The 17,541-nt window shown below is 56.3% G+C and overlaps 1 protein-coding gene across 14 annotated transcripts in view; it reads right to left on the bottom strand.

Moving 5' to 3' along the window:
- Positions 1 to 17,541, bottom strand: part of IKZF1 (IKAROS family zinc finger 1) — an 80,104-nt gene that overhangs the window by 50,961 nt on the left and 11,602 nt on the right. For all 14 annotated transcript variants that reach the window (XM_037156002.2, XM_037155998.2, XM_037155994.2 and 11 more), the window contains exons 2-3: positions 14,577 to 14,630; positions 7,819 to 7,938 (exon numbers count right to left, since the gene is read on the bottom strand). In XM_037156002.2, the coding sequence (XP_037011897.2) occupies positions 7,819 to 7,938; positions 14,577 to 14,616 (160 nt within the window). In that variant the 5' untranslated portion in view covers positions 14,617 to 14,630. The remainder of the gene's footprint in view (positions 1 to 7,818; positions 7,939 to 14,576; positions 14,631 to 17,541) is intronic.

Here is a 17,541-nt window from a genome sequence, read left to right as displayed (position 1 = left end):
CCCTGGCTCCTGCACGCCACCATGGATGTCCTCATGGAGCCCACTGCAAGCTCCCGTTATCCCCCAAATCCTACAGTTTGGGTCAGAGCTGTGGTAACATGTGAGCAGCAGTTCCTGCAGGGCTTATCTGGAGGACACAGTCCCAGCCCCAGGCACTCGGGGCGCAGGGTGCGGGGCCAGCAGGCTGCTCCCTGGGTGGGGGGTGGCTCCCTGGGACCACAGCCCCACCCCACAGAGCTGGGTCGGTAGGAGCTGCAGGCCCTGCTGGGGTTCTGCCCGGCCTCCACCTTTCTGCTTTTGCATAAAAGGAGGGGAAGCTTTTTTTTTCTGGGTTATATTTACACTTCCCAAATCAGAAAATGTCCTAACCAGATAGGACAGGTGGCAACTGGCAACCACAGCTCAGAACTTTTTTTTTCCATTCCTTTCTGAAACCCCATGTAGAAGGAAAGTTAACGAAATGTCGGTTGGTTGTTCTATACATGCAGCCGCGGGACAGTCTTTCAACACCAAGGCAACAAAGAGAATCGGGGCCAGACCACCTCTCTGCCTCCTCCGGGGGGTGGGAATCTGGGCTTCCCTTTGTAAATCAGTGGGGGGCAAGGTGGGCCTGCGTGGAAGTCGTCAGCACAGAATGCGGATAGGATGAACATTGGTTTCTGTTTGTAAAAATAAACAGCTTTTCAGTTAACAGCAGAGACAGGAAGTTAAGACTGGAAGTACGGTTAGAAATGCCAGGACTCAAGTTTTCACAAACTTGGTCCATTGTTTCTACAGAACCTCTCGTTTTTGGAAAATTCATAGGCCAGGTGTTAGAACGCATTGTCTGTGCTAAGACATCTTGCACGGGCAGCTCCAGGTTTCCCTCGCATGTGCAGAGTGCTCATGCGTGAGGCCCGTGTGACCGACGGCACTGCTGGGGTTGAATGGTGGGGCCTTCGTCCGGTGTTCACTGCGAAACATGGGGGCACTTGGGGTGCAGGATGACCAGGGCAAGGTGGGATGTGGTGGCTAGATATCTTGCCAAAGGAGGGCTAGGCACTGCCCCAAACCCACCTGTGCCCTCTGAGAAGCAGTGACCTGAAGTATCTGCATGTTGGGCCCTAAGTCCCTGTCCCTGAACTTGAGGTTGTCCCCACTGTCCTACAGCTCTCCACCCAAGAAAGGAGGCTGCCCCTGCCTTCGCTGGTGACTCACTCATTCATCCATTCACTCCTTCACACATTCATTCACTCATTGACTCAGTAATGCACTCATTCACTCTCTTACTCATTCTCATTCACTCATTCATTTACTCACTCATTGTCTCATCATTCATTCACTTATTCATTATTCACTCATTCACTGACATTCCATCACTCATGCACTCCTTCATTTGTGCACTCACTCACTCATTTGCTCATTCATTCACTCACTCATTCATTTGCTCATTCACTCATTTACTCACTCGCACATTCACTCACTTACTCATGAACTCACTCACGTGGCCTGCACACCTTGGGCATCTCTGGATGCTGGGACGCCACCCCAGAGGAGTGCTCCCCAGGTTCATGGTGACAGGCGCTGCAGTGAGGAGAGACACGGGGTGAGGAACCAGGCCACAGGGCTCAAGGACCACTGCTGCCTGTGGGACTTCTCAGTGGACACTGAGTGCAGGGAGGGACAGGGCCATGAGGACACCAGAGGGACATGTTCTGGGGCAGGACGTGGCCAGGCAGAGCCCCAGCCTGGCTCCTGGAGGACAGGTCCTGCCTCCCCTGGGACTCCACTTGGGATGTTATATTTGAACCCGCTGTCTGTGCCAGCAGCCTTCTGTTGGCTTTCAGACACACTTAAACAACGTCCTCTTACGAAGATAAACTGGGCGTTCTCCCTGACAACAGCCCCTGCTGCTTCCTTGTCCCCTTCCTCCACCCGACGTCCCCAGCAAGCCCCAGCGCTCGCTGCCGCCTTCTGCGATCCGTGCCATCACCTCGACCTCCGACCTGGGCCTCCGCCCCAGGGAGCTGCTTCAGGGAACCCCCGCTGAGCTCCGAGGGCCAGTCTCCAGCACCAGCCAGCTCATCATCCGCACTTGCCTCCCCCTCGTACCCAGTGGCTTCCCTGCCGGGTCCCTCTCCAGACGTCCCCCCGAGTCTGACACCTCCTCCCTTACTTTCTCTTCTGCAGCATTCCTACACTCATCCTGCAAGGTCCCTGACGTACACACAACCACCTGTGTGATGTTAGCAGGCCAACAAGTCACCACGTTCTGTGAAGGTCGTGACTTCCGAATGTCCTGCACGGACCGACAAAGGAGAGGCAACAAAAAACTCAGTGCGTCCTACTGCATGGAAGCGATGACCCCGTTACACCACAGCCTCTGTTTTCAAGCACTGAATGCCATGTCTCCGGTGTTTAGAAACTCAGAAAAATGAGTCTCTCCAGCCCACGTGAGCTGGTTTGACGGCGTCTGCTGTCCTCACCAGGCTCTCCTGGGACAGACTGCTCACTGCAAGGGGACGAGCGAAGACTTTTTAGGTCGTGCCCAACCTCAGCCATCACAGCATCCGTCCGCCACAGGGAGGATGGGGCTGCAGCAGAGAGGCGGGCAAGCCAGTGGCCACTCCTCCCAGGGAAGCAAGGTGGCGGGACTCTCGCCCCAGGGTCCAGCAGACCGCTCTGTGCCCAGGCGCCTTTCGGCTGTCCCATCTGCACGCCTAGCTGGCTGCAGCTCCAGCTCAGATGTTGCTAGATAATGTGCTCCCGAGCTCGCAGGGTTATCGTTCAGAAGTGATGCACGGCACAGATAAAAGCAACTTCCTCTAACTGCTGATGAGATAAGCAGGTTACTGCCCCGTCTCCCAGCCGACCAGAGCCCGGTAGTTTCTCCTTCCACCAGGAAACGTGTGCCCCCGCCCCTCCCAGCCCGGGGAGGGGCCCACAGCCCTGCCTCCACCCGCTGCTGTGAGGTGAACGTATCCTGTCGGAAACTTTACAACCAAGGTGAGATTTGACACCGAAAAGAAAAAACCACAGAGCAATTAAAGGTACAAGAATCCTCTTAAAATTCCCATGTCAGTCCTTGAACTCAGACTGAGTGAAGGAATGTTTACTTCTAGGGAATGGACCAAAAAGAAAATTTGTTTTTCCACACTTAATCATTTTTCTGAATTCCAAGGAGGGGGAAAACGTTTTTGGTTTTTTTCTCTTCCTTTTTCCATCTATGCCACTCAAACCCTGGTCAAACTACTCAAAGGGGAGGACCCCGGAGAGCTAATTCAGCTGTGGGCTGCAGCTGCGGTGACACAGTCCTCACAGGAACTGCAGCGACCAACCCTGGAAGGAGGCCGCCTGAGCGAGCAGAGGCTGAGAAGCATATTCTAGAATGACCGGGTGTGTACAAATACGTCATCGCCCCCATCTACACCCACACCCACTTGCACACTGGCCTGTGCATAAGAACAAGCACCGCGCCGTGTCCTGGCCGCCTGCTCAGGTAACCACGCCGTTCGGTGAGCCTCGGTCAAGCCCGCCTGGGTCTCAGGTCTTTGCTCAGGTGCATCCTCCCAGTTCAATCCTGAAGCCTCACTGGGCTTCAGCCCTGGGTCCTCCCTTCGAGTCTACTCTAAGTGCCCATGGTTCGCTCACTGTTCTCAGGGCGGCCAGCTTGGCGTCCTGCTTCTCTTCCTCCTTGTCTCTGCTGTACCTGCGCCCTCCTCAGCTCCAGCCCTCGGGACCCACGGGCAGGGGCCACCTCCAGCTACAGCCGTAGCCCCTCCTCTCGGAGTGGGACACGCTCCCCCAGGCCTGGGTGCCCCCCATAGTATTCAGGAGCTCCAGGGTCCTCACTCAGTGTCAGGACTCGGAACCCTCACAGCCAAGGGCTGGCAAGGCAGGGACCGGCAAACTTCACATTACCCAGAAGGAGAGTGCATGGCTTAGTGAATAAAGGCAGAACATCACGCTCATCAGTTCTTTATACCCCCATCCCGACATCATCCCTCCACAGGCCGCTGGTCACTGCCCAAGAGTGGCCTGGACAGATCCTGGCTGCGTCCCCTCCGCGCACACGTGGGCAGGGCTGCGTCGGCGCGGGGTTGCCTGTCTGAGAGGTCACCGAGTACACCCCCGGCTCCAGGCAGTTTCGTACACAACCACTTCTGAGAGGTGAGATTCTCTCATTTTTAAAGAGACCACTTCAGAAGAGCAAGCTTCCATCTCCAACCCAGACCGGCCCAAAGGCTGGCCCCGGGGGCGGCGCCGGGAATGGCTGCCCTGCAGGGCTTCGCTTCCTCCCGTTCAGACCTGGGAGGAAAGGGAGACAGAGAAGGGCTGCAGGTGGGACTGGGCCCTATGTCCCTGACACCAGTGTCCCCATGTGGTTTTCTTTTTGTCCCCTTAATACAGGTGACCCTAGTTTGCAGTCCTATTGGTGGGCCTTCAACACTGGTTGAAGCGAGGCAGCGAGAAACCAGCATTTCCCCCTCCTGCGGGTAGGTGGCCCACCCTCCAGTGTGACTGCCACCTTCCCCTTCTTAGTGGGCTGATTTCCACCCTTTCCCACCGATTTGTTCCTAACCACAGGCTGTTCTGGTGCAGATTAGCTTCGTCTCTAGCCTGGAGCCTTCCAAAAGCACCCCGGTCTCTCTCTCAAACAGATGCCCGGTGGTCGATTCTATCCTTTCCCCACCTGCTGGCCCCGCGCCATTTCTCCTGGTGTTTCAGCAGAACAGGGGGGCGCCCTGGACTTCCACTTGGGTCTGTGGGGCCAGCTCCTCGGCTTTCTCTCAGTCTGGCCTTCTTCTAAGGAACTCCTTCCTTGTGTTTTCAGTTTGCTGATTCTATGGATCGCTCTTACAAAATTCGTGCAATCCTCTTCCATCCTGGAAGCTGCCCACACGGCCTGGCCTCTCGCCTCTGTCCCTCCAGGCCACTTGGTTCCTCACCCTTTACCTGCACGGTCTGCTGTGCAAGAGCTTCTCCCTCTCCTGCCCTGTCTCTGCCCTTCTTGCTCTCATCAGAGCTGGTTTCTGTGTTATTCTGCCCTGGTCAGAGCTGGTTTTCTCTTCTCTTTAACCCCGAAGCCATGCTGCAGGGCATGTTTTGTGGCTTTTGCCACTTTAAAGTGAGAAACAGAGGCTCAGAGTAGAACTGCCAGAGAAGGGCTGGGGCTTGGCCCCCAGTCTGAGGGGCCCGTGCCTGGGCTCTGCCAGGCCCTGTGCAAACCTCTCCAAGCCCCACTGCTCCTGAGAGTGTGAGATGGGGCACCCTCACTTCCTGTGGCCTGTGCCCTGATGCTCCTGGGCTGTCCACCTTCTTCCCAGGAGCCGATGAAAGGCGGCTTCCAACTCGAAGCTTCCTCCTGTAGCGTGCCGACAGCCCCCATCGTTTCACACTGTCTCGAACGCTCCTTACACACCCAGTTTGCTCCTCACTCCACAGCACACACTGAATGCACAGTGAACAGCCGCACACCCAGGCTGACTCCCATCCAAAGTCCTGAGTGATGGTCTCCAAAACTCAGTCGTTGGAAAGTCTCGATCTGATTGACGGGTCCTCGTACTCACTGACTCCTGTCCTGAAACCTGTCTCTTTGCAAGTGGCCCAGTGCTGCCTGTGCTTCTGTGTGTGGTGGGCCCCCGCCCCCCTTCGGGCCTCTGCCCTGGAGCAGTGCTCCAGAGTCTATGTCGACGGGCGCAGAAGCCAACAGAGGTTTTCTAGGTGTTTTGAGTTTTACACTCTGAGGTTCCCTTTTTTCAAACTTTATCGTGAAAGGAGGAGAACAAACAGTATCATATTGCCCGTGGCCTGGGTGCCCAGGAGGAGACCATGGGCCATCACAGACCAGCCCCCACCCCACAGCCATACCCACTCGGGGGTGTGGGCACCTGCCGCTCAAACCCCCACCCAGAGGACGCAGTCTGGGAGCCAGCAAGAGCACCCACCAGGGGCTTGGTGGCCTCCTGCCAGGGGCAAGTCACCTGCCCTTGGACGCCCACACAGGCGAGGCATTCAGAGTACCATGGAGGCACTTCTAATAGGCTTGGTCACCTTCGTCAGGACAGCTGGGCGCTGTCCTCCACTCCCGGGAGTCAGCCTGGCCTTCAGCTCCCTTGGGGGTATCACAGCAACTCTGACTTCCTGGCTGCAGGGGACTTCAGGGACAGCTCCCTGGTTTCTCTGTACAGACCCCCGGAGTCCTAACTCTGACGTCTGGGTGCGCAGCTCCTTGTGATGGTTAGTGGACTCGTATCTGCACGGTTCCCCTGGCCCTCGGCCCCGGCATCCCCCTCTCCACGCCCCGGGTGGGTTGTGAGCACGTTACATTTACCGATGTGAAGAGGGCAGAGAGCAGGACCCGCCGCCTGACTCGCTCCAGACACCCAACAGACGAGAGACAAGGGTGGGCCGCCCCAACACCAGCTACTCACACGTCACCTGTGCAAACCTGCGCCATATCTACAGCATATCGTTACTTAAATTTGTGTCTTGAAAGGAACCTTCACAAAAATACTGTGTATGATCAACCAGCATCAGACTGGAATTCACGGAAGATGCTCTTAAAAATAAATGTGTCCCTTATAACAGCGCGCCCCTCAGCCTCCCCACTGCGAACACCCTGACATGGGGCGTGTGGCACTGAGTGGAAGGCCCCCAAACACTGCTTCTCTCGCACCCCAGGCAGGCCTTACTAACAGGGACAGGGGTGCACAGAAAAACTGCTCAGCGCATCTTCGCCCAGTGACTTCGCTCACTGCCCTTATTAGTTGTTCAACAGGGTAAAGAAAGGACGACTGTGCCCCAAGTGCTCCCGGTTTCTACGACACAGGAAGATGTGTGCCCTGTTGCTAGCTGTTCGGTCAGGACCCCCCACAAGAAGACTGCTGTGCTGTCTCTATAAATCAGACCACAGACGGAGGTCACTGCCCTGGCCTTTGTGGGGCTCACACCTCAGACCCGCCCGCCTGCCCGCAGGTCCACGCTGCCTCGGCGCTCCCTGGGGACCCCTTCATGACATGCTTTTGTGCAAACGAGTGGCCCCCCCCATATCACAGTTTTTTCCTTAAAAAAAGGGAAACACAGGCATTCCAAGGACTGTGGACTCATGCGCTTGTGAAAACGCAACTTGTGAGTAAAAAACAGACTTCGAGTCAGAAACCGAACCCAATTTGAGGCCGCTACCCAGGACTCAGGGTCAGTGAATCACTGGACTGCTGGGATGCTTTTCCTGTAATTGAGAGGGTTGGCAGGGTTTTTTGGACCTGAGCTGCAGTGCGTGCCAGCTCACCAGGGAGAGACCGGGGGTCCGGCCGTGTAGGGGGGCTAGGTGAAACCATGCCACCTGCGATCGGCTAGGTTTATTTTTATCATTCAAGGATCTCTATGCACCAGGTTTTCTTCTTTCAGTCAAACTGAACCTCAAAGAAACAGAGATGAGAGGGACAGCATGAAAATGGCCTGTTTGGTTTTTGAACCCAGAGTTCCGAAAATAAATAGCCCTGGTGCCATGGCACAGGGGACGCGTCACCTGCACTGCACACAAGCCAGGAAACTGGACATTTGCACAGTGCACGGGGGGCAGAAGACACTGCTGGTGACGTGCCCCCCACCATGTGGGCTGCTCCCAACTCTCATGGTCACGGTGACTATGAGCTTCTCTCCTCCCTCGGACAAGAGGGCCCACCCAGCTCCAGTCCATTTCCTTAGGGTGGTGGCCGAGGGCACACAGCCGAGAGAACCCCTCCTGTCCCCACTTCACTGCCTTCCAAAGGTCGGAGAGACACAGGGGTCTTGGGAACCACGGAGCGCCGGCTGGCCAGCGGACGGCCTACTCACCCACTCCTCTCTCAGTCCGAGTGCTCTGCTGGCCTCCGGACGTGGTCGACAGGTCTTCGGGGACAGGCATGGGCTCATCGCCATCATCTGGAGTGTCACTTACGGGAGGGCTTTCCTTCCCTGGGGAGAAAGGCAGGACCCTGAGTGTCTGGGGGCATGGTCCCCACTGGGGCGTGGACCCCAGGACAAACCAGCAGGGAGGCCCAGGGAGCCTGGGCCTCACCCTGTCTTCAGAGGAGGATGCAGAGCAAAAATACGTAAATCGGTGCCAGAGACAGCCACTGTCGTAGCCGTGCAGTGTGTGTGCATGTGCGTGTGTGCGTGTGCACACAGCCACCTGTGTATATATTACAGATGACATGGGGTGACACGTTTTCCAGACGCTGCCTGAGAGTTTGGGTGCCAGCCCCACGCGCCCACAACTCGAGCATGAGATCTGCACCACACGGGTGCAGAAGGGCTGACTGATGTACATCCTTCTCCTGCTTAGTTTTTGATTTTTTTATAACACGACACCAGAGCGAACATCCTCTTCACACGACCCCAATAATCGGAGCCTGACCCTGCCCGGTCCAGTGGCAGCAGCCTGTGGGGCCCTTCAGGCCTCAGGCTGTTCTGACGGACCCGCCTGCAAGCTGGCGTCACCACCGCTCACCTGGGTTTGGTTCCAAGGTAGCCAGATGGAGCTCCCGGCTCAGAGCTACAGACCCTGGGTCTGTTCGCTTTCTGGTCAGGGAATGTTTCAGGGGCTCCCTGGTCTCACTCAACCTGGTGGGGGAGGGAAGTCAGGGAAGAGAAAGGGGAGTGGCCCCACTTGGCAGCTTGGAGTCCCTGCTGGTGGTGTGCATGGGACTCTGCCGGTGGAGTCCTCACCTTTGAAACGCAAGTGCTCAGGGTGGTCCACACACAGCAGGGTGCACCAGAGGAGGAGGGCTTGGCTAGGTGCCCACATGGGCGCCGCATTAGAGTGAGGTTCTGCCAGAGGCTCCGGCCTGGGGCTCACCCACTCCCAGGCCCAGCCCAGGGAGACCCTGGCTCACAGAAAACACTCTTGCTCTTTCTCCTGTGAAACGCAAACCCCGGGGTCCTCTTGCTGTCCAGAAATCACTGAACACTGAGTCAGGAGACGAACACCACAGGCCAGTGCCAGCGGCGAGGCCCTGAGCTGATGCGGAATGACCTCCCGGGAGAAGGCCAGGGGAGAGCGGGGTTGCCCTTCACCCTGAAGGTGTGTGGAAAAGCGGCAGATTGGAGTGGTGTGTGAGCAGTGGACAGGCGCCGTGGCTCCCCGGGCAGGGCAGGAGGGACGTGCCAATGTGCCCAGGACACTCAGCTACTGAAAGTGTGCAGTTTTCTTGTTTGTCCAACACTTTAGAGGTCAGGCAAGACCAGAGCAAGCGCCCGCAGTGAGACGGCCGCCCGGCACCGAGTGGTGGGCTCTCCAAGAAGCGGGCACAGCGTTTCGTGCCCAGTTTGGCTGGGTTTCTGGGACGGGCCTGTTTTCCGATGGGGCGTCATGGGTACATCTGGAGACCCAGGATGAGTGGAATGGGTAAAGTGGGCACAGTTACCAGGATTTCCCCAGGAGAGACAGAGGGCCAGGGACAGTGACCCAGAGGGCTGGCAGAACACTCTGCCCACGTGAATATGCGTCGCCGCAGGGACATCTTCCCTGCCCTGAACAGCAGACATGAAGACTATCAAGTGCTAAATGCCTGGGCTGTTTTCAGTCACTTCACAACGGGGACCAGCTCCGCATATGAGAGCACAGGTGGTGGACGACCATCCAACCACTTTTTCATACAACCGTCCAGAGTCATGGTTTTCAAACGCTGAGGGCTTTGTTGAGCCGCTCAGAAAAATATCGTATTGTACTTATTTGGTAAGAATAATCTTATGCATGTGAACTTTCTCTGATAATTTGTAAAAAATAAAGAGTAATCTTTCACAGAACGGCAGGAGGTAAAGCCAGTCTTTCACAGCAAGTGGGGACCCTGGAGGGCGGGGAGGCTGGAAGACCATGGTAACTGGGGAGCAACTCATGAAGCCCCAGGACCCATTCCATCCCAGGGCCGGGGTCAGGGGAAGACTGCAAGGAATCAGGACTTACCCAGGGAAGGCACTTTGCCTCTGCTCAACTCACGCTGACTAATATATGTCCAAGTAACTCCTGATCGCTTTTAAAAAACTTAGCCGACGGGTTTATTAGGGAACAAGGCCAACCCCTACTCACTGAGGACGCCGGGTCAGCTCTGGCGGGAAGACCTGGCCAGCGCCACTTGCACGGGATCTGCGTCGGGGAGGAAAGGATGGACGAACAAAGACAGTGGCGATGGCGACTCTAAAACACCGTGGGCCGGGTGGGTCTATAGGAGACCTCAGACCATGGGAGCACCCACCCAGAGCAGAAAACCTGAGCCTCCGGCAGGACCAAGGGGAGGGAGCAATGCTGGAGAGCTTCCCGCACAGGCTGACCTCTGTTCAGCCTGGCCTTGCCTTCACTCCTCAACCGCTGTTAAGGGCTCAGCTGATCTGCCTTCAGGCCCCCAGAGTTTGAGTGGCAGCTGCTGAGACCTGGGTCACACCCTGCAGCTGGGCCCTGGGGCCCCATCCTGTAAACCTTTGTGATGGGCGCATGGTGGGTTCCCAACAAACATGCCCAGTTTACCACATAAAATCAGAAACCAGGAAAACAGTATAAAAGACAGAGATGAAGTCATTGAATCGAGTCCACACATCCCAGGTATTGGCACACTGCGGCGGGACCTGACTTGACCCGGATAGAGTTTGTTCGGGTCTGACGAGTTCTGAGACTGATGGGAACCTGGAATAAGCCATGTCTCTAACACTCTACCAAGAGTGACATGGGGCAGAAAAAAGAAGCCCCCACAATTTTGGCTAAGCTCAGAGGATTGTTGTGGGGATAAAATAACAATCATGTCAGTGAATGTTAAGGTGCCAACTAAGCATGAGGGGTTGTTTCATAAACTGTAACCATGGAAACATGTGTGTGGCACCAAGCCCCACACACGCCCTGAGTGATGTGTGACACACACACACACACACCCCTGTGGGCAGCGGGAATCAAGCCTTGAAGGGGCGTGATGGTGGCGGTGCCATGTAATTTTACTTATTTAGAAAAATGAGAAACACTCCTTATCAGTTTATATTTCATTTACCTGCTGCCAGGTTTCAGATGAAGCATTACCTGTAAGAAGTGTGTGGGGGCAAATTAAACGAGAACATTGTATAATTAGTGCAGCAGCAGCAAGCAGATAATTTCTCAAGTAGACCATGCTTCACCCCAGAGTTTTATGACTCCTGGTCTCCCAAATGCCTGAGTTTTTATTGTGTGTCATTGCCCTGCTGCACAGAGTTCCTGGGGGTCAGAGAAACTCAGAACAGGGACTCTCGGCTCTGCGGGAGCGGGGAGAACTCTGCTCACACGCGGCGTGGGGCTGGCTGCTGGTGGGGCGTCCTTCCGGTTCACCCCGAGATCTTCAAGCCTCTGCTCCCGCATGCTGACCATGGAGCCCGGCCCCCTCGCTGGGCTCTTTTGGGGGTGAAACAGGAACAACTTCAGGCCGAGTCTGGTCAACACCCAGTTGGCGTGACTCCCTGCGACTGTCATTCCTGTTGACCCCTCAGGAGAGCCGAGCCTTGTTTCCCAGCGCAGGTTGTCTGTGCACAGAGCCGACTTGCTGCCTCCGCATCTGGGCAAACGTTACAAATGCCACCGAGAAGCCCTCCGGTGCACCTCCCTGCAGGGCCGCAGGAGCCAGCGGGGGCAGGACAGAGGGCCTGGCTTGTGTCTCATGGTTTGTGAGGACAGGACGGTGTCAACGGAGGCAGGGACGACTGTCTCAGGTCCCGCAGTTGGGGGCAGAGAGGAGAGGCTTAGAGAGCCTCTCTGTCGATGCCCACGCCCCTCTCCCTCCCACAGCCAGCCTGCCCCCCGAAAGCAAAACAAAATGACGCGCCTCAAACAGTCCAGCGGTAGGGCGGCTGCAGAGGAGAAGGGAGACGAGCCTTCCAGAGGGAGCGCACCAGGTGCTCCCCACAGAAGGGAGGCTGTGCATCCGGTGGGCTTTCCTCCCGGTGTGTTCAACAGCCTTGCCTCAAACTTGGGGGCGAGGCGGGGATGCAAACTGAGCGTGCGCTGGCCGCAGCCGGGGTGCACCCCAGGGAAGGAAGAGCCAGGTGCTTTGAAAAGACTCAGATACTAAGTCTTTCTCTGTTTTTCATGTGAGTATTTTACAAATACTAGTTTGCCACCTAAGAAACTGCTGATATCAGAATATTGTGTCACCTATGAAAGTGGAAGTTTTATAGGGTGCAACTTAGAAAAATCTGTATTTTTTTTCTCCTGTGGACAGAACATAACAAGGAATAATTTTATGGGAAGAGATGATAGTCCTGTAACATATTCCTCAGATTTCATGTCAAGATGTCTACTCCTTTTGGCCAAATGTGCGTCCTTGTTCCCTAACTACCTTCCACTTCCCTCGACTTCACAAATTAAGAAAAAGGGATGTTGTCAGGTTTAATTGGAGAAGCAGCAAGAAGTAGAAAAATCACCCTTCAGATCTTTAGTAAAAAGGCCACCACTTGGCAAGTGCCATGCACAATGCTCCAAACAAAAGCCAAAAGTGCTGCGAGTGTTTGGTGAGAAGTGTTTCCTCTGCTGAGTGTACACCAGCTAGATTTCAGAACGCAACTTTAACTCTTCCCCCCAAGAAACCCTTTCTTCCATTTTGGGGGCAGTCTCGTGTCCGAAGGCCCCCCCTCCTGGAGACCATCCCCTTTAAGCAGTGAGAGCATGGGACAAATCGAGTATAAGCATAACATTCAGGGCGAGGAGAAAACGAGGCATTTGCTGTGTTTGTTGCCAAGATGAGATCGGAATGCATGGTGGCAGAGCTGCCACCGAGGCTGGGGCTCCAGCCTGCGCTCGCAGGAAGTGGGGGTCTCCTGCTCTTCAGAAGCATCTGCTGTGCAGAGGCAGTGGGAGGGGAGGGGAGGGCTGGAAGCAGGGGAGCGGCGCAAAGGAAGCGTCTCTCTACCTGGGATTTCTTTTTTTAACACGCTGTTTCTTGTTTCTTTGGCATTCTCATCGCCCTGTGCCCCAGGCCGTGCTGAAGGAGGGACCCTGCTGGGGGAAGGGTCCCCAGACCTTTCCTGAGGCTTCCCAGCCAAAGCTTTGGTCTTCATTGAGGAGTGCTGCCTGTAGCGGTTCTGGTTCTGTTCCTGAAACTAAGTTCAAGCTCGAGGGAAATACGTTTGAATGGCGCCGAATGGGGGGAAGACGAGAAGCAAAGCACCCCCCATGTTTCCTCCACGACCCAGTCCTGCCTTCTGTCGCCAGGCTTCCAAGAGGAAGCCAGGAACCAATGAACAGCCTCAGCATTTTCTTAAGTGTGTGCATGACTTGTTTTCCTGTCGAAGAGCGGGGTCAGGCAGGCACGCTCTTCCAGGTCCGCAGGTGCCCGGCAGCCTTTCCCTGGGGACACTTTCTGGTCACCCTCACACCATGGTGTCTGAACGCCAGTCTCACAGTCACAGTGATGTGCGTCTGTGCAAACACTCTGTGCCCTTGGGGGAGTGTACCTCTCCGGTGAAGCCCTTCACCAGCTCTCGTTTGCCACGATCGGGCCACACGTGCTAACCAGTTTTCACTACCACCAGCCGCACTTTCGGGGCCTAAAGGCCACGGTGGCACAGGCAGCTTTTGGCTCGTGCTTTGCAGCACGGAGAGTTGACACCCAAACACTGTGTGTGGCAGGAGAAGCCATGTGGAGGAGGGGCCCTCTGTGGTCGGTGGCAGGTGGGCGGGACCTGAGTCTCCTGGCCTGCATGTCTGACAGCAGCCACCAGGCAGCAGCCACCCCCTTTGGGCCTGGGCTCCATCATGAGGCTGACTAAGACCAAGAGGCAGAATTCCATGGAAACTTGGAAACCAGTGGGGGCAGGCCAGCGAAGCCCAGAGGACAATGACAGGCCGCTGTCCTGTAGAGCCCGACCCGGGCGGACCATGAGTCTGAGGGGCTCTAACACATGAAATACTGAAAACTGCAGAGGCTACCTTGCTGCGGCCCCCTGTTCCAGTGCAGATAGAGGGTGGGTTTCCTTACCTAGGAATGCAGGGCTGGGCGGGCTGGGCTAGTGTCACCCAGTGGGTGGCACAGTCTGCGACCCACCCCCAGGTCTCACTTCCCAGGGCTTACTGCCCTGCTTCCTGGGCCCCTTTGATGGAAGGACTAGGTCCACTATGGCTTGAAACATGCACACGGGGAAGGGAGGGGGCCAGGCTGCATCCACACTCAAAAAAGACGCCGGGTTGTGCCCTCAAACTGGTTTCCAAGCTACTCGCTCCTCCTCCTCCCTCTCTCTCTCTCCTCCCCTCCCTCCCCCATCTCCCATTTCCCCTCTCCTAAACAAGGTCATTGGCATGTGTTTAGGGTCTAGAGAAGATTGATCAGCAACCACCCTGCCCCCAGAATACAGTAAGTCCTTCCCAAGCTGCCTCAGACGTCATAGTAAAACTAAGTGTGACTCTATCATGTTCCTGCTTCTCCAGCCAGGGTGGCCTCTAAGGGTTGACATTAAACATCGACATGAATGCCACCTGGGCTTTTCCTTTTGCATAGTGGCCCCTCTCCTTCCCCCCAGAACATGACCATGACCTGTGGCACCCAGTTCGGGGTTGCAGGGGGGGCGGTCCTCATGGAGCCGTGGACAGGATCTCAAGAGGGTCTCACCTGAGACTTGGGACATGTCTTGGCTCTCATCGCCGTCCATGGTCCTCAGGTTATCTGAGAAAGAGAGGAAGGCACTTTAGTTCAGAGCCCAGTTCTAGTGAGATACAAGAGTGCGCACTCGAGATAAAGGAGCGCCGTGTATTTAACAACAAGATTATCTACCCAGAAGAATGCGTTTTCTCCCTCACGCACGAGCTGGGGTATCTGACTGGCACAGACCCCGATCCCCGCGAAAACGGCATTACAAAGATTTATAAAAATATCATTACTGGCTCAGGAAGACCAAATTTGTTATTTATTGTTAATTTCCTACTGCATAATAACCCAAAATGCAAACTGACTGCAACAAAATTAAGCAGAAAATTAAATGGCCCTGGGTCATTGTAGGCACAGAACTCATTCTCTCGGCTGATCCGTAGTTATGTTCTTTCTGATTTACTGAGCACGCATCGATGAACCTTGAGTCAGCTTGGTGACACGCGCACAATCAGCAATCAGAAAAAACGAAGCAATTTGCTGAAGAATGTCTCATTTGCCCAGGCATATCTGAGCAGCCGGCACACTCCGCCCGTCAATAATGAATGCACCTCCCGCCTGGCAGATGGGCCATGCGGACACTTCCGTCTCTGTCCCCACACTCGCTGGGCCCTCGCCTCAGACCCCGCCACGCTCTGACGCAGGGAGAAGTGAAGCCAGCACAGCAGCAAAACAAGGCCGGGAGAGGGCCCGAGCCTTCCTGTTTTGCTGACAGCTGGCTGGTTTAAAAAGAGAAAAGTGACTAGGAAGAGCTGCCGTTGCCCTGCCGGCCACCCTGGCACTGGGGCGCACCAGGCAGGGGCCGGCGTCTGTGGGAGAAGGGCAGGGCATGCTATGTTCCACACTCAGGGTCCCGGCCTGCCCCTGGCAGGTCTCAGGTGGCCCTCCCTGGTCGACCTCGGCTAAAGGGAACCTCAGCAATGCAGTTCCTTTCTGCTCCACTGGACAACTGATGGGAGAGGCGTCTTTCTACCCAGCCCGCCAGGGCTGTCTGTTGAATCTACATCACGTCACCGTTTTCTGGGGGTGTGGTGGGGCTCTGTCTCTTTGGTCTGAATCTGTGGTCTGCACTGGGTGGCCTTTCCCAGGAGATACCTGGACACGGGTGGAGGGTTCAGGGCGCCTCACCCTCTCCAGCTGGGCTGACATCAGACTGGCAGGCCGAGGCCACGTACATGTATTTACGGAGCACATGGAATACATGTTCCGGCTGCTGACATGCCAACACCAGTCACATAGCCTAGAATGCCCATCACTTTTCCAGGATGGGGGAATTTCACCTAATTATGAGCACCCCCAAGGGTGTCTGAGGTACTGCACCAGTTTCCAAGGCTGCTGCCTGGCTGGGGGCACAGCTGGGGACCACGAAGTGCAAAGGCCCCATGGCTCCCAAGTGCTGCAGCCCAGGGCGGAGGGGCCAGGAGCAACCACGGGCAGACCCACCAGCCCCAGGAGCAAACAGGAAGCAGCCCCGGAGCTACCAGGGCAGCCTTCCAAAGTCACACACACTGGCTGTGAAAGAGCAAAACTCGGTGCTTCTTTCGAAACTGCCAAAACAATTATAAAGAAACCAGACAGACTTGAAGGAGGAAAAAGCTTGGTTGTTACTGTGCGGCAGAGACACAGGGCTTGGCTTTCTGGGACCAGTGCAGCGCGTCACAGCCCAGCTCTGAATGTCCCTGAGCCGTGGGTGGGACACACAGCAGGCCCAGTCTTGGTACAACAGACACCACTGGCACACAGCCTGGCTACGACACTGGCACCCAAACTGTCCACCCTGCTTGAGAATGCGCATCAGCACCTTTGCCTTCCTGGCCCTGCGCTGCTCAGGTGTCGGAAGTGATGTGACCAGTACCCGCTGTAGGCTCCTTATTTCCAATTAAGAGGAAAAAGATTTCCTAAGGCCCGGCAGGCAGCTCTCTGCCTACGCCTGTGGCCAGAGCACTCGCCCGGCCTGCCTGCCTTTGGGGGCCCCTCCGCATTTGCTGGCAGGGGCGGAACCCACCCACACCCAGTTCCACACTGAGGCCCCCTCGTGCGCCCGTCCCTCCAAGCGGATGGACAGAAGAGTGCACCATGAGAGAGAAAACCGAAGCCCTGTGCCCGTGGCCGATGACTGGCTGGGCTCGGCTCTGCAGGAGCCCTCCCACCAGGCTGTCCTCTGCTCTGGTGTCCCGAGTGGACCACACACAGCAGGCGGTTCCCATGTTCACTAAACGTGCACACGCACGCACACGGAACTCGCATGCATGTCTGCCTGCTCTCTGCCAGCCCTGCTCTGGTACCTCGTGGCCCCCGGGTGAGCGGCCAGGTGGGCCTGGGTCCTCACGGAGACAACCTCCTTGCTTGGACTCTTGCTGGCTGCCCCCATGGTCCAGATGTCTGGAGTGACCAGAGGACAGTGCACAGGGTCCCGTCTGCACTGGGCCCTGCCGGGCCCAGGGCCCATCCTGTCTGATGTCACATGGTGGGCGAATGGACAGACTCCCTCAGACTTCCCCAGACTCCTGATTTGCATCTCTTGGGATGAGACAAAGAGTGGCTTTTGGTGACATTGACTTTACTTATAGGCAAAGACCAAAGGGCTGATCCCAGATGGGGAGCTGTTTGAGGGAGAGGGCATTCACCCTCTCTGTGACCGAGGGGAGTCCCTGTGCTCTCAGAGGGGGAGCAGTGAGACTCCAGCACCCCCGGGAGCTCAGGCACCACCCTGCTCTGCACTTCCCGAGCCCCTGCTCTGCATGGAGGCAGGGCCGGCCTCACAGAGACATCAGAGCCCCAGCTCCTTACGCTCTCAGCTGTGAAGGAGGGCACACTCCGAAAGGGGAGCCCACCCCCAAAACGAGTTGCTGCCTTATGTTCACCAACTGTCCCCTGCACGAGAACCAGGACGAGCAGGCCTGTGAAGGGGGGGCCAGAGGGAATCACG

Source organism: Artibeus jamaicensis, unplaced genomic scaffold, assembly GCF_021234435.1.
Source record: "Artibeus jamaicensis isolate MK-2021 breed Jamaican fruit bat unplaced genomic scaffold, CSHL_Jam_final contig_1016, whole genome shotgun sequence".
Taxonomy (NCBI): Eukaryota; Metazoa; Chordata; class Mammalia; order Chiroptera; family Phyllostomidae; genus Artibeus; species Artibeus jamaicensis.
This window is presented reverse-complemented; position numbering and strand designations above follow the sequence as displayed.